This window comes from Prionailurus viverrinus, chromosome B4 (assembly GCF_022837055.1).
Source record: "Prionailurus viverrinus isolate Anna chromosome B4, UM_Priviv_1.0, whole genome shotgun sequence".
Classification (NCBI taxonomy): domain Eukaryota; kingdom Metazoa; phylum Chordata; class Mammalia; order Carnivora; family Felidae; genus Prionailurus; species Prionailurus viverrinus.
Window position 1 is genome coordinate 12,566,934 of NC_062567.1, and position 15,881 is coordinate 12,582,814.

General features: G+C 45.6%; 1 protein-coding gene across 2 annotated transcripts in view; it reads right to left on the reverse strand.

Moving 5' to 3' along the window:
* RSU1 (Ras suppressor protein 1) overlaps nucleotides 1-13,831 on the reverse strand; it is a 203,702-nt gene extending 189,871 nt beyond the window's left edge. For both annotated transcript variants that reach the window (XM_047867796.1, XM_047867795.1), the window contains exons 1-2: nucleotides 13,672-13,831; nucleotides 13,324-13,435 (exon numbers count right to left, since the gene is read on the reverse strand). In XM_047867796.1, coding sequence (XP_047723752.1) covers nucleotides 13,324-13,432 — 109 coding nt within the window. In that variant the 5' untranslated portion in view covers nucleotides 13,433-13,435; nucleotides 13,672-13,831. The remainder of the gene's footprint in view (nucleotides 1-13,323; nucleotides 13,436-13,671) is intronic.
* Nucleotides 13,832-15,881: the final 2,050 nt, after the last annotated feature.

Sequence of the window (15,881 nt, forward strand, 5' to 3'; positions counted from 1 at the left end):
ATAGGCAGAAAAGGAAAAACTAAGCAGCATCGATCAAGCGTACCTAACTGACATTTGTAGAATACTTCCTCAGCAGATTACATCAACAGGAGAATATACATTCTTCTCAGGCTCACATGGAACATTTGCCAAGACAGACCACATTCCGGATATCCAACACACCTTAACAAACTTAAAATAACAGAAATCATACAAAGTATGCTCTTGGACCACAATGAAACTGAACTAGAAAATAGTAATTCAAAAAATACCCAGCAAATCCCAATGCGTGGAGATTAACAACGTACTTCTACATAATACATGGGTCAAAGAAGAAATCTCAAGAGAAACTTAGAATACTTTGAACTAAGTGAAAATGAACTATGACTTAGTAAAATGTGTGGAATCCAGCAAAAGCAGTGCTTACTGGCAAGTTTATAGCATTGACGCCTATATCAGAAAAGAATGATCATCTCAAACGAATAATCTAAGCTTCCATTTTAGGAAACCAGAAAAAGGAGAACAAAATTAAATCCAAAGCAAACAGAAGAAAAGAGACAATAAATACCAGAGCAGGAATCAAGAAACTGCAAACAGGAAACCGGTAGAGAAAATCCCTGGGACCAAAAGTTGGTACTTCGAAAGATCAATAAAATTGATAAACCTTCAGGCAAGTTAGCTTCCTAGGAAGAAAAAAAGAGACCCAAATTTTGAAGGCAACCAGAAATAAAAGGAAGGTCATCACTACTGATCATATTAATGTTAAAAAGGATAATAAAGGATCATGAAGAACTCTACATCCATAGATGCAATGTAATCCCAATCAAAAATCACGGCAAGTTTATTCTGTGGATGTCAATAAATTAACTTTATAAATGGGTGTCAATAAATTAAGCTTTATATGAAAAAGCCAAAGACCCAGAATGGCCGATAAAATACTGGAGAAGAAAAGCAAACTCAAACTCAGAAAACTGATACTACCCAACTTCAAAATTTCCTATAAAGCCACTGTAACAAAGACAGCATGGTACTAATAAAAGAACAAACAGATCAATGGTCAGAACAGAGCCCAGAAACAGACAGGTACAAATACAGTCAAGTGATCTTTGACAAAGGAGAAAGGCAATTCCGTGGAAAAAAAGGTAATTTGCCAACAAGGGGTGCTCAAACAACTAGACATTCACATTCAAAGAAAAAACAAAAAGAATCTAGACACAGAACTTAATGCCTTTCACAAAAAATGAACTCAAGATGTATCACAGACCTAAGTGTAAAATGCAAAACCTTAGAATAAACAAAGGAAAAAAATCAAATCAAGGTGGCCCTAGATTCGGAAATGACTTTTTATGCATAACACCAAACACTCTATCCAAAAGCAAAAAGGTGGTGAGACTTCATTAAAATTTAAAACTTCTTGGTGAAAGAAAATGGTAAGAAAATGAATAGAAAAGCCACAGACTGTGACAAAATTTATGCAAAGTAAGTATGTGGTATAGGATTGCTGTCTAATGCACACGGATTTTAAAACTCAACAATAAGAAAACAACCCACCTAAAAAGTGGACCAAGAAACACCCCTCATCAAAGAAGATACACAAATGGCAAATTAGCATGTGAAAATACTGTCCACACCTCATGTGATTAAGGAACCGGAAATTAAAACAAGATACCACTATACACTACTACAATGGTTAAAATCCGGAACACTGACATCACCACATTCAGGCAAAAACAGAACTTTAATACATCATTTGTGGGAACACAAAATGGTACAGCCACTTCTAAAGGCATTTTGTCGGTTTCTTATTAAACTAAATATACTTAATCACCCAAAAATCTGTACACGAATGTTTACAGCAGCTTTATTCATAATTGCCCAAATTTTGGAAGCAACCTAGATGCCTTTCTGTAGGTGAATGGATAAGTAAACTGTGGTACATCCAGACAATGGAGCATTATTCAATAATAAAAAGGTATGTGAAAAAACAAGTGAATAAAAAAGCAAAAAGCAGGTCAGACCTATAAACACAGAATAAACTGATGGCTGCCAGAGGGAAGGGAAGGGAAGGGAAGAGGGAGATAAAGGCTTCCAGTTATAGAATAAGGCATGAGTACAAAAGGTACAGCACAGGGAATATAGTCAGTGATCCTGTGATATAGTGTTGTATCCTGATAGATGAGAAGTACACTTGTAGGGAGCACAGCGTAAGGTATACAGACATTGAATCACTATGTTGTACACCTGAAACTAATGGAACATTGTGTGTCAACTATACTCAAAAAATTTCTAAGTAAAAAAAAAGATAGGCGCTCTCAAGGCAAGAAAAGACACAGAAGAATCTTAAACCCACAACGCTAAGTTAAAGGCGGCTTTCTGTAAAGATTACATACTATATAATTTCAACTATATGACATTCTGGGAAAAACAAAACTACGGAGACGTAAAATTTCAGTGGTTGCCTGGGGTTCGCAGGGAGGTAAGCAAAGAGAGAGGGAAAAATAAGTACAGCAGAGGGGATATTTAGGGCAGTGAAACTCTCCTGCACGACACTATGCATTGGTTAAAACCCACAGAGCGTTACAACACAGAGTAAACAGTAAACTGTGGACTACAGTTAACTTGTGGACACTGGTCTGTCAATTTTAATAAATTACCACACTTATGCCAGATGCCAGTGACAGGGGAAATGGTGGGGGTTTTAATAATAGAAGAAACTGCTTTAAAAAATAAAGTCCAGTTTAAAAAGAAAAAAAAAAAAAAGGAAGGGGGAGAGAATGGGGAAAGCAAACACACAAAACAACTGTTTTCGGCAGTATCAGTGGGGACCTGGTATTGACCAAGCAAGTGAGATATTCCTATTCGACCACTGTTTGTAGCCCCGAGAATCAGGATGCTCAGTGTAGAAGGAAACAGATGTGGAGCGTGAAGAATAACAGCCTTACGGTCCTACATTCGAATTGGAATTCATTAGTATCTTCTCCTTCAAAACATACTCTTCTTAGCCATGTCCATTAAAAAAGCCTAAAAACCACCAATGACCCAGCAGGAAGAAGTATGCGTGGAGCCCAGTTTGGGCCTAAAATACTTCCCACTGAGACATACAAACAAAACCAGGGTTTCTCAGAGGACTGGCCAATTCTAGGTCTGGGGCAGGAAGTGACAGACACATCGGGGACGGCTTGGTACCTCACGTGGCAAGGAGGTTGGCGGAGACGGTCTTGCAAACGGAAAGGCCATGTCAAATGGATGGGAGAGCAAAGTAGAAGAGGCTCCCACGGGGCAAAAATGAACAACAGGTGTTTGAACGAGGACAATGGCTGCACAGCTATGGTGCGCAAGCAGGCAAACACACTCTTTTAAGAAGCAAAAATTCTGATACCTGCTTCTACACTCAGAGCTTCTCGTGTAATTGGCCTGGGGTGTGGCCTAAGCATTAGAAACTTTAAAGGTCCCCTAGGGTCTAATTCGCAGCCAAGTTTGCAAGCTAACAGCATAGAAGGTATTGGTCAACAGACAAGGTCCTTCTCAGAGACAGGCTTGAGGTGTGGTGTGAACAAGCCTTCTGGGAAGACGGCCTGGCCTGGCCTGGCCTGGCCTGGCCGGGCCGGGCCGGGCCAGCACGGTCTGTGAGATCTCATTATGCGTTAACAATGTTCACCCTTTGCCCATCACAGAAGTTTCCAGTATCTTCCCTATTCGGGGAAATCTTGCCTTCCATTTTTACAAGTATGTAAGAGCACATTCCAGACCCAACAATTCCACTCCTGGGTCCACAACCCACAGAAATGACCGTGTGTGTGTTCACCCAAAGGCATGGGCTCATAGGTTTACAGCAGCACTATTCATAACTACCCTCATCTGGAAATGATCCAAATGCCCATCAACAGCAGAGTGGAGGAATAAATAGGGGCAGAACTCACACAGCGGATCCAAACCCAACTTTACGGCATGAATGACTGTCACATGATGCTAAGCAAGAGAATCAGACACTCAAGAGTGTGCACATATAATCCTCTTTTTAATTTTTTTTTCTTGAGAGAGTATGCGCAAGGGAGGGGCAGAGAGAGAGAGAGAAAAATCCCCAGCAGACTCCACGCCCTGCACGAAACCCAACTCAGGGCTCAATATCACAACCGTGAGATCCATGACCTGAGCCCAAATCGAGAGTCAGACACTTAAAACCGACTGAGCCACCTAAACACCCATATTATCGTCTTTTATTTAACGATGCGCAAAAACAGGCAAAACTGTGCCTTCAGGGTCAGGACGGTGTTTATCTTTGAGGTCCGGGACAGTGACTGGGAGAAGAAAGGCTTCCGGGCTCTCGATCGTGTTGTTTCTCGGTTTAAGAATGTGTCAGGCTGCACAGTGACACGTGCACTTATCCAAATGGTTGCTTCAAGAGTTTTTTGAAAGTGGATATTTTTTTAGAGTGTGTGTGAGCGAGGAAGAAGAAGTTTGCTGCTTCCTCGGCCCGATCGGCCTGAGCACAGGCAGGTCGGCATCACCCAATGCGCTCCTACATCGACACCGAACTGTTAGTCCACAGACGGCAGTACCCTGGCGTCTACGACAGAACCGGACTGCTAGCGGTCGCTCACTGTGCACCGGCTGAATTAGCCGCTCTGTCCTTGTATGTGCATGCGCCCATCGAAAATGTTAGTGACAGGAGGCAAGACAGCAGCTAAGAACGCAGCTTCTGAAGTCTGACGGCCTGGGTTCAAATCCTGGCTCTCTTTGTCATTAGCTGTGTGACTGGAAGTTAACTTAAGTTCTCTAAATCTGCTTCCTCAGCTATAAACTGGATGAGGATGAAGACAACAATCATAATGAAACTGTGGGTTTAAAAGAACTCATCCATAAGGAGAGCTTAGTACAGTACCTGGTGCCTGGTAGGCAATGTGTGTTTGAACATTTGTGTGTGTATTACTATACTATGTATATATGGCACTGGCTGAATGTATAAGTTATTTGCCCAGTGTGGTGTTTTTAAGGAATTCTGAAACTGACGGCCTTGAGGTCAGGTCTGTGGCCCCAGTTGGCCCTGGAAATCGTCACTCCTTAACATCTGAGCCAGGCCCTCACTGTACTTCAGGGGTGCAAAAACGTGCCACAGTGTTACAGAAGCGTCCGACACACTGCAGCGTGTACCCCACCACCGGGACCTTATAGAACCTACCTAACCTTCTGACTCGCCATCTGTAAGATGCTGACAACTACCATGTGCACCACAGGGTGATAGAATGCAAGTGTAACAACCACTCACCCCGACATAAACACGTGTAGATCATTCAGAACCTCTGGTGTAGACGTTATGAGCTGAATTGTGGCCCCTCAAAATTCATATGCTGAAGCCCTAACCCCCGGTGTCTCAGAATGGGGCTGTATCTGGAGACAAGACCTTTAACGAGGTGATGAAGTCGACACAGGACTGTTAGGGTGAGCTGTCATCCAAGCTGAGTGGTGTCCTCCTGAGAAGAGGAAAGTGGACACGCAGAGAAACACCACACACGTGTGCGCACAGAGGAGAGATCGTGTGAGGACGCAGTGAGGGAGCCGCCATCTTTAAACCAAGCAGAGAGGACCCAGGAGAAACCAACCCTACTGACACTTTGAGCCTGGACTTTCGGCCTCCACAACTGCGAGGCGTAAATGCCTGTTCCGTAACCCCCTAGTCTGCGGGGTTTTGTATGGAAGCCCTGGCAGACGAATAAAGCAGGGAACGTTATACTATCATTTGTCTTCCTGGTTTAACCAACACCTCCAATCCAAAGTACTCTTTTACATCGGTAGGCATCACACACGGGTGAAATCCGCCCAAAGGGGGCCCTGCAGATTCCATATCTCTTGTGTTTCACTGAGAGAAATGCACTGACTGGTCAGCACCTCTCCATTCAGAAGCCCCTGGGTCTCCAATAGGGTTCAGGCCTGCAAGGTAATTATGAAACATGACAATATTAAAGATACTGGGAATCAGAACATAACAAAGGTGAGGTTGCTTTGACTGTGAAGTTCATGGAAGTACCATAAAGGGGGCTATCTCTACCCAAAGGAGGCGGCATGAGGAGAAAGGAAGCAACCGCCTAGGTAGCACTGGATGACAGAGCAGGAGGAGGTGTAGAATGTCCTGAGGAAAACAGAGGCTCAACAGTGACCTCTGCCGGCCAGACACTTGATCTACATGGGGCAGGAAGTCCCATGAGAAGCCCTGAGGAAAACACAGTCTCAACAGTGACCCTTGCGGGCCAGGCATTTCATCTACATGGACTGTTCCTCAGCCACATCTTTATGCTGAAATTGCTTTAAAGAATAAAAAATAAACCAGGGTGCCCAAACGTGCTATTCAAAGCAAAGGTCATGTAAAGAAATCATCTCTAGCTTTTGCTTGGCAAAACTGTAACTACAGGAGTAGATCTCCTATAACCAGATAAAATTTCTTTGAAGCAGGTTCCTGTAAATTTATGGAAAGAGGAGACATGATGCGGCTCTCAATTAGTAACCATATCGACTTTAGCACTGATTAGCACAATTAAGAGCTGGCTGTAATGGCAAAGCGGTGGGTGTTAACAGTTTCTGATGCTAAAAATCCAACTACTGCAGATTAATTATATAGTTCACAGTTTTCTTAACATAGCAAATATTAATTTATCAATGGACAGTTTAAAGTTTCAGTAGGTAGGAAACTCCCAGAGACTTGGCTTGGATAGCACCCATCCTGAAAAAATGCTAGGAAGTTCAACACACAGTTATTGGGGGATTTGTGGTACTTCACTTAGTCGAAAATGGCCACCATTGTCAATGCCTGTCATTCTCCATAGACACAAGCACATCACCACCAACATCCTGTGAAACCCTGCTGCCTCCCCAACTACCTCCCACGTTGACCAAGGCTCTGAATTTGCCGTGTGAGGCCACGGTTCTTCCTCCTGACCTTGTCACACCAGACATGCCCATCTAACTTCCTGGCAATTCTCAATCGGGTGGGGAATGAGGCACTGGGTGCCCAGACACCATGCAGCAGAGAGATAAGCAGGCGAAGGTCACTGGAGAAGCACCATTACCGAGAATTCTAAAAGCTAAACAGACACTGCTTTGCATTTTTTTTTACACAACCATGGATACAACAGATTTTCAGATATTAGAAATAGTGAAGATGAAGACAAATACGTGCCATGCTACTGAACTAAAGTGTGTGGCCCCAAAATTCATATATTGAAACCTAATCCGTATCTGTGATGGTATCAGGAGGTGGGGACTTTGGGAGGTGATGAGGTGAAAAGGGTGGAGCCCTCAGGAATGGGATCAGCGTCCTTGTAAAAGATACCTGAGAGAGGCTCATTCTCCAGTCACCATGTGGAGGTTCTACGAACCAGGAAGTGAATCCTGGAAGCGAATCCTCCAGGAATAATGAATCCGCCCGCGCCCTGACCTTGGACTTCTAGCCTCCAGAACTATAAGAAATAAATTTCTGTTGCCTGTAAGCCGCCCAGTCTAAGGCACTGTCACGACAGCCAAACGGACTCAGACATGATGCACCAGATGCCCTACCACGTACTTTACAGATAATGACTCACAGCGAGTCTCTGAAGTAGCTACTTTACTTTCATCATCCCCACTTTATAGATGAGAAACCTGAGGCACGGAGAAATGACGTGACTTGCCCAAGGTTACACAGCTAGTAACAAAAAAGCTGCTTCCAAAAAATAAGAGGCCAAGGCTGACCGAAGCCGCAACATCAACTGACTCATTATTAAATGTTCAGTCACACCAAAGGCATCATATTTTTTCTTCCTTTATTTCCTATCTGGATGAGACATTTTCCGTTTTTACACTGTCCTAAAATCAGAACTAGAACACTGAGCAGTTTATAGCACGTTCCTGATGGTTGTAACCAGGCTTCCCTCTGGAGAGTCAGGGAGGGGGCCGTGTAGGGGAGTCCTGGGTCGTGTTCCCTCTCCTGCACTGTGCTTTCTACCCTAGCCTGCAGAGGCACAGCTCTTAGCAGAGAGCAATCCTTCTGGGGGAGCCTTCTGCAAGCACTGTGCCAGGTACAGAGGCAAGAGAGGCGCGCACACCAGGCCCAGAGGAGACATGTAAACCAGGCTGGATGGGATGGTGGGTTAAAAACAGCACCGGGGCGGGGAAGTGGATGGATCAATCATACCGTCTGTCAGCAAGCAGTGACAGGGGTACAGGAGGCTGGCTGGGGAGAAGAGGGGAAAGGGCTTCCCAGGCCAGGATACCACAGGGTTAAAAACACAATGGTGGGCGTATCTGTGCAAGTTAGAAAAATAAAAAAGGAAAGGTCTTACTAAGAATTATAGCTAACGTGACATGTCCTTCAGTTCCTTTATCTTTCCTCGAAGACAGCCTATATTGACAAGAAAGTACTAAGGGGGTGACCATGTCCAGGTTTCACAGAGCTTGTGAAACAGCCCTTCCAGAAAACCCATGATTATGTTTGTTGATTATCTTGCATGGTCCTTTAGAAAGACCACTGCCTCGGGGCACCTGGGTGGCTCAGCGGGTTAAGCATCGACTTTGGCTCAGGTCATGATCTCACGGTTGGTGAGTTTGAGCCCCATGCCGGGCTCTGTGTTGTCAGCTCCGAGCCCGGAGCCTGATTCTGATTCTGTGTCTCCCTCTCTCTCTGTCCTTCCTCTGCTCTCACTCTGTCTCTCTGTCAAAAATAAACAAAACATGGGGCGCCTGGGTGGCTCATTCGGTTAAGCGTCCGACTTCAGCTCAGGTCACGATCTCGCGGTCCGTGGGTTCGAGCCCCGCGTCGGGCTCTGGGCTGACGGCTCAGAGCCTGGAGCCTGCTTCTGATGCTGTGTCTCCCTCTCTCTCTGCCCCTCCCCCATTCATGCTCTGTCTCTCTCTGTCTCAAAAAATAAATAAACGTTAAAAAAAAAAGACCACTGCCTTGAAGGTGAGTTATTTTTCTTTATAATTTATCTGAAAGATATTTTAGCCTAACCTGAAAAAAAAAAAAAAACACCAAAAAACTGATAAAGGTTTGACATCCAGAGGGCAATACACTTGAAGAGATAAAAAAAAAAAAAAAAAAAGTCACAAAAGACTTAAATAAAAGAAATGAAAAAAGTCTCCCTGGCTACTAATGGGATTCTCTGCTCCCACAGAAGCTGATTACAGGGCCCTTCAAAAGCGGCTTTATCATCCAGGTGAGGACAGCTGCACACCGCACAGGTCTGCAGCGAAATCTCTTCAATAAAGAGAACAAAATTGCTACCATTACTCTTGGAAGCTTTAAGGAGAAAGTGTGTGCAGATTTCATGCCACATAGGAAAAAAAAAAAATAAGAAGGAAAATAAAATGAGGGAGTAATTTCAAAGAAAGAGCAACCCAAATCTTTAGGAATCCTAGGCCAAAGTGCCACATGCTTCGGGATCTGTAAAGTTACCACAGAAAACGTCAACATCTGACACAAATGCCTGACCCAGCCTAACGAGCCTGCTCTCCTTGGTCCACTGTCGACTGCGACGGAACTGGTTACATCTGAGGCTTATGGGCTCTATCTGGATATTCCTATTAAAGTCAACATTCACTATGTGCTCACGCAGTACCAGGCGTGGTGCTGAGCACTTGACATGCATCAGTGCCCTCGTGGCTAATCCGGTCCTACGAGGTGGGCACTTACATTTCCATGTGATGATGAGGACTCAGAGACGTTAAGTAGGTTCTCTGAAGTTCCACAGTATGAAGATCTGAACCCAACCTATGCAACTCCAGGGCCCCACTGGTAAGCACTGTATTCTCCCACTTGAGGGGGGTGGGGGTCACTGGCTCCGCCCAGAATCTGGCTGGATGGAAAACAGTAGCACCTGTCTGATGTCTGTCTCTGGCCCATGAAGACTTCCCCATCAAAGCTTTTGGGACCTGAACGCTTGAAAATATTTTTTAAAGACAATTTACTGTCTCAGAGAAAGCAAAGTGCTGCATTTATAAGACACGATTCTCCCACGCAGAAAGACAGACGGTTCACGCGCTTCAAGGAAGTACAAAACCTCCATTCTTAGTTTCAAAACTTATTTCTTATCTTTTGAGAAACTAAACAAAGTAAAGGATAATGAAGGGAAAACTTGAGACACAACAACCATTCTCTGCCCATGCAAATGAATCGTTCCCCGTGGTGAATCTTCATGCTAAGACAGAAAACCTCATGGTTACAGTTAAAATTTTACCAGTAAAGAAATAGGGGAATTCGTATGCTACAGTTTAAGTAACCAGGTCAAACACTTTAGTATCTAGATTATTAAAATATACACAGTAAGCATTATGCGTACTACCAATAAATGAGCCCCAGTCAAGAAATGGGCTTCTGGAGGCATCCTGGAACCTTCCAGACTCCAGGAGTCCAGAAGTCAGGCAGTTACAGCAGAGAGGGGCCACTCTGTGGGTCTCCACACACCCCAGAAGCTGGAGGAGGTCGAAATCTCCGAATTTACTCCCCCAACTCCCCGAGACGCAGCCTTGCTCTTCCTTAAGCTACTTCCCTGGGAGAATAAGGATCTTGCTCTGCACCACCTGATATTACACCGGAAACAGCTTTCTCAGGAAGCAAGTGGCTATCTTTTCTTCTTCAGTAAAAGCCAAGGCTTCAAAGAGATAATGCGAGTGAACCGAAATAGCTATGCCACTCTCCCTACTTATAAATATTACATCAAGAAACGTCTTCAAAGCCGAGGGCTAGAAAGCTCCTCGGCCATGATGGGGAGCAGAAAGCCACGGGGCCACAAGTACAGCAGAGAGAGGCCTCCCGCTCGCGCTCCCCATCCTCGGTTACAGCAGAGCCTCCGGCGGTCACCATGACCTAAGCAGAGCCGGGAAGGGGCAGCACAGGCACACATCCAGGTCTGCAACTGCCAATTCAGTCCCGGGGACAGTGGCTCTGTTGCTGCCCCCAAGATGCCATCACCACTTGAGAGAGGCCGACACATCTCAAGAGGCTGAGATGCTAATTAGCACAAAAGCTAAAGCTGGAGGGCAGGCATCTTAGGGTCACCAAATACAAACACTCTAGGACTTCTCGCCCCCCTTCCTTCTGCAGAGATGGTTCAAGAGCACCAACGCCCATCTGTCCTGGGCACAAACCACGCGTGCACAGTAAAGTTGACTCTGCTCTCTCCATGCCTGACCAGGAATCCATCATCTTTTAGGTCTCCTGGGTATCTCCCCTCCTTCTCCAAAGTCACGTCCTGGTCTGGGTCTCATCAACTCTCGGGCCTAATCCGTCAGGCTTTCCATGATCCATCCAACTTTTCTGAGCACCCACTGTGTCCCCGGCACTACAGAGCAGACAAGTATGAGTACCGCACGACAGCGTTGCCCCCACTCTCCAATGTGGACGAGAGACATCTCCGTGAAGAACACATCACAGGCCCGTGTAACAAGAGTCACGAGGCAAGGCATATCCAACTTCACAGGGAAAGGGCGGTGTTTGCTCGACACAGACAGAGAGGGCTTCACAGAGGCTATGACGACTAAGCTGACTCTCGACAGGTAAGTAAAAAGATGTGGGGGGGGGGGGAAGGAGAAGAAGAAAACAATACTTCGAAAGCACAAAGACCTGAAAGAGTGTGCCCTGGTTCGGGACGGGCAATCTGTTCAGTGTGGCTGGGAAAACAAATGCGTGGAAAGGACAGGCACTAAGGTAGGTTTCGGTCAGATTCAGAATGGCTCTGCCTGTCACGCCAAAGAACCTGGAGCATTACTGTTGGCAATGAACAACCAGGAGAAGTGTTGAAGGGAGAAGGTCCAACCTTAAGCCACGTTCTGCCTGAAGAAGAGTTTTATTTCACCTGTAAATTATTTTGCAGGGTGCCCGGGTGGCTCAGTCGGATGAGCATCTGACTTCGGCTCAGGTCATAATCTCGCAGCTCATGAGTTCGAGCCCCACGTCGGGCTCTGGGCTAACCGCTCGGAGCCTGCAGCCTGGAGCCTGCTTCAGATTCTGTGTCTCCCTGTCTGTACCTCCCCCGCTCATGCTCTCTCTCTCTCTCTCAAAAATAAATAATAAACATTAAAAAAATTATAAAGAAATCATTTTTCAAATTTTGGAATTGGTTGTCAACGTCTAAAACTTAGGAAATTTCATATAAAAATCTGGATTCTTGGCTTCTTAAAAAACAACTCTGGCAACACTAAATCCACATCCCCAGGTGGTGACAATTGTTTGGATGTGAGTAGCAGGTGTAGCAGCCGCCCCCTTCAGATGAGATACCTCTTATGAAGCCCATGACCACCTTCACCTGGCCCCAATGGACATGCGACTTTGCAATCTCTGGTTTAGAGAGCTACACAGTAAGGTATGTTGCAGAAAAGCAACACTTGAAAACAAAAGTGGGTAAACAGGCTCAGCAAAACTGGAAGAGGGAAAGTTAGGGAGACATCACAGTAGCACAAGAAGGCGGTAACAAAAGCCTCAACTAAGTAGAATAAAGAGCCAAAAAAGGGTAGAGAGTCAAGAAACGTTTAACATACTCCAGGCATAAGAATAGTGATCACATAAGTTTTCTGTGGCAATTGTTCAAGGATCAGAGACTGTATTAGGAGAAAGGAAGCATGATTCAAAAATTATTTTCTTTAATGTTTATTTTATTTTTTTAAGTTTATTTATTTTTCACAGAGAGAGAGAGAGAGTGAGAGCGTGAGCTAGGAAGGGGCAGAGAGAGAGGGAGACACAGAATCCGAGGCAGGCTCCAGGCTCCGAGCTGTCTGTCAGCACAGCCGGACGAAGGGCTCAAACTCACAAAGGGTGAGATCATGACCTGAGCTGATGACAGCCGCTTCACTGACCCGAGCCACCCAGGCGCCCCAATGTTTATTTTTTTAAGAGAGAGAGAGAGCTTGCGAGCCTGCCCGCAAACAGGGGAGGGGCAGAGAGAGGGAGAGAGAAATCCCAAGCAGCAAACTCAAGAACTGTAAGATCATGACCTGGACAGAAACCAAGAGTGGGTCTGACGCTTAACTGACTGAGCCACCTAGGCGCCCCCAAAATGATTTTCAATTGAAAATAAAGTGGGTATTAAGTACACTGTGTGGGAAATCCACCCAAATGCAAACGATCAGCATTGATAACAATGAGGTACAGCTACACCTATCTGTGTGATTCCTTCCCTGGACTCTCAGGTTCATCTTCCAATCGGAACGGGGCGTAATTCTGATTGCAAACTTTCTGGGCTAAGCTCTCCACAAGCGAGGTTGACAAGCAGGGAGCGGGATGTAAATCTTTACAACCTCTCATACCACGGCCGGCAGCTACTTGGAAAATTTGTAAACCCTCCAGCGGCTCCAAGGGGAAGACCCTGCCCGAGAACTTACACAAGCCGTTGACATCCAGCATGTTGGAGATGCCCCGGTCACTCATGTCCACTTCCGGCTGGTTCTTCTCCCGGCTCTCCTCCACCAACTTTTTCAGAGACTTGGACATGTTCTGTAGCAATGACAACAACAAGCACGTGGGCGACGGTCAGGGCGGTGCAGGGAGAGAAAGGGGAGACGCCCCGGGCTGGCACTGTCCAGTTTTCCCCCAGGCTTGGATGGTGGGCAACGGCCGGCAGGGTCCGGGTGCAGGGAGGGGGCGGGGCGGAGCAAGAGCGTGGGAAGCGTCCAGTACTACTCCGGTGGCGCGGGGAGAGGCGAACCCAAGTACAAACCACACACACTCACCGCGGAAGGCAGCACCTAACAGGTGGGGCGAGAGAACCACAGGTTTCCGCAGGGCGCACTTGAGTGGCAAGAGATGCACTCGTTCGGAGCAAAACGCGGCCCGGAACGGGGAACACGCCCTGTCCCGGAGCTCGGCGCAAGCGCACACGCTGCGGCTCGCCGCTCCACGCCCCGCCCGCGCCTGACCCTTTCCAAATTAGGAAAACAGTTTACTAGACGTGGCTCTAGGGTGAGGCTCCGCCCACAAAGGAATGTGTACCCGGGGGCTGACCAATCACGTCCGTCATTTGGCCTGGAGACTCCGCCCCACCCCGAGGTTCGTTCGTCCCCCGGAATGTCTCTGGGTTTGCAATCCGCGCGGACCCGCCTGGGAGCCTGCGCAGTAGTGTTGACGCAGGCTCGGTTCGTGGGCCGAAGCACTAAGTGCTTTGGGCGGAAGCGGGAAGGTTTGGAGGGGGATTGCGGGTTGAGGGTGTTGTAGCTGGGCTTGGGAGGTGGAGAAGCGAGAAGTTGCCTCTCTTTGTACTTCTTCTATAATTGAGGTTCCATTTATCAGCAGTCGTTGCCTCCCGCTGTATCAGGAGCTCAAACGCAAGAACTGCACGGGGTCTGTATTCCCAGCACCCAGCTCGGAGTCCCGGACCTCTGTGTCACATGAAGGGGAATACACACAGATAAATGACTTCTCTTTTCTTATTACTACACTCAAAATTATGACATATTTTAGTTTGCTTTCTATTGAATGATGAGTTTTTAAATGCAATTTTCATTGTTGGTTTTTTGTTTTGTGTGTGTGTGTTTTTACTGGAGTTTCTAACTGCTTTTCTTTTTCTTCCTGTAAGCTTCTTTATCGTATCTCCCGTTGCTTTAAATCCACTCAATTCTTCTTGAAGACTTTAGGAACCTACTAGCTTTCTGCTCTAACTTAGACTAATTATTTCTGCTCTTCCAGCTGAGAGCTGATCTGTGGTTTCTTTAACCGGGTTCCTGGGCTTAAACAGACCTTTCTTGTATACATCTTGCTGGAGTACCGCTCAAGTAAACTTCTCTGTGACCATGTATAGGAGGCACAAATTTTGAGTAGCTCTGTGTTTTAAAATGTTCTTATTTTGCCCAGCCCTTTCTTATTTGCCTAGCATGGAATTCTAGGTTCAATATCAGTTTCTCTTAGATCTCAAAAGCATAGTTCGATCGATCTATGCTTCCAATGTTGATGCCCAGAAATGTGTCAATCTCCTCCAGTCTTTGCGGGAGAACTATTGTTTTCTCTTGGGAAGCTTTTGTGATCTTTGAATTGTTTATCATGTTCTGAAATGCCACCATAATCTAATTGGGGGTCTTTTTAAATTTAATCTGTTTAGCATCCGTTTGGGCCCTTCCAGCTGAAGATTCATTTCTCTCTTCCTCTCTGGAAATTTTTTTCTGTTATTTCTTTGAAATGTCTTTCCAGCCATTTTCTCTGATTTCGCACTTTCAGGAAATCTGTCAGAGGGCAGCATCCTAGGACAATTTCCTATAGGTATCTTGTTTTCCACCTCATGTATTTCATTATCTTTTTTTTTACTTAACGTTTTCGGAGATATCTTAATGTTGTCTTCCAAACCTTCTATGAAAATTTTAAGAAGTTCTGGCTATTAACCAAAAATACTGCCTAAGATCTCCTCCTTGATTACATTAGCCCCGAACTTTTGTTTGATGAGCGCACTCTTCTCAAATATCTCTGAGGATAACACTTTAAAAAAAATTTTTTTTAATGTTTATTTATTTTTGAGAGAGAGAGAGAGAGAGAGAGAGAGAGAACGAGTGAACAGGGGAGGGGCAGAGAGAGGGAGACACAGAATCTGAAGCAGCCCCCAGGCTCTGAGCTGTCAGCACAGAGCTCGACACAGGGTCTCCACCTAATGGGGCTCCATCTCACAAACCTGGAGATCATAGTCTGAGCTGAAGTCACAGGCTTAACCGACTGAGCCACCCTGGTGCCCCTCTGAGGATAACAATTTTCAGATTTCTCTTCTGTTGACTGAATTGTGTTTTCTTGTGCCCTTTTTCTGTTATGTTATCCAGTGATTTCGCAGTCACACGACTGCAGGTCTTCCTGTCTGGTGATTCTTGGTTGTTTTTTCATATTCACGCATGAAGATCCGAGCTAATTTTTCTAGATAGCCAGGGTGTGGTTGGTTTCCTCTTTTATTTGTGATGCGTATTTGTTT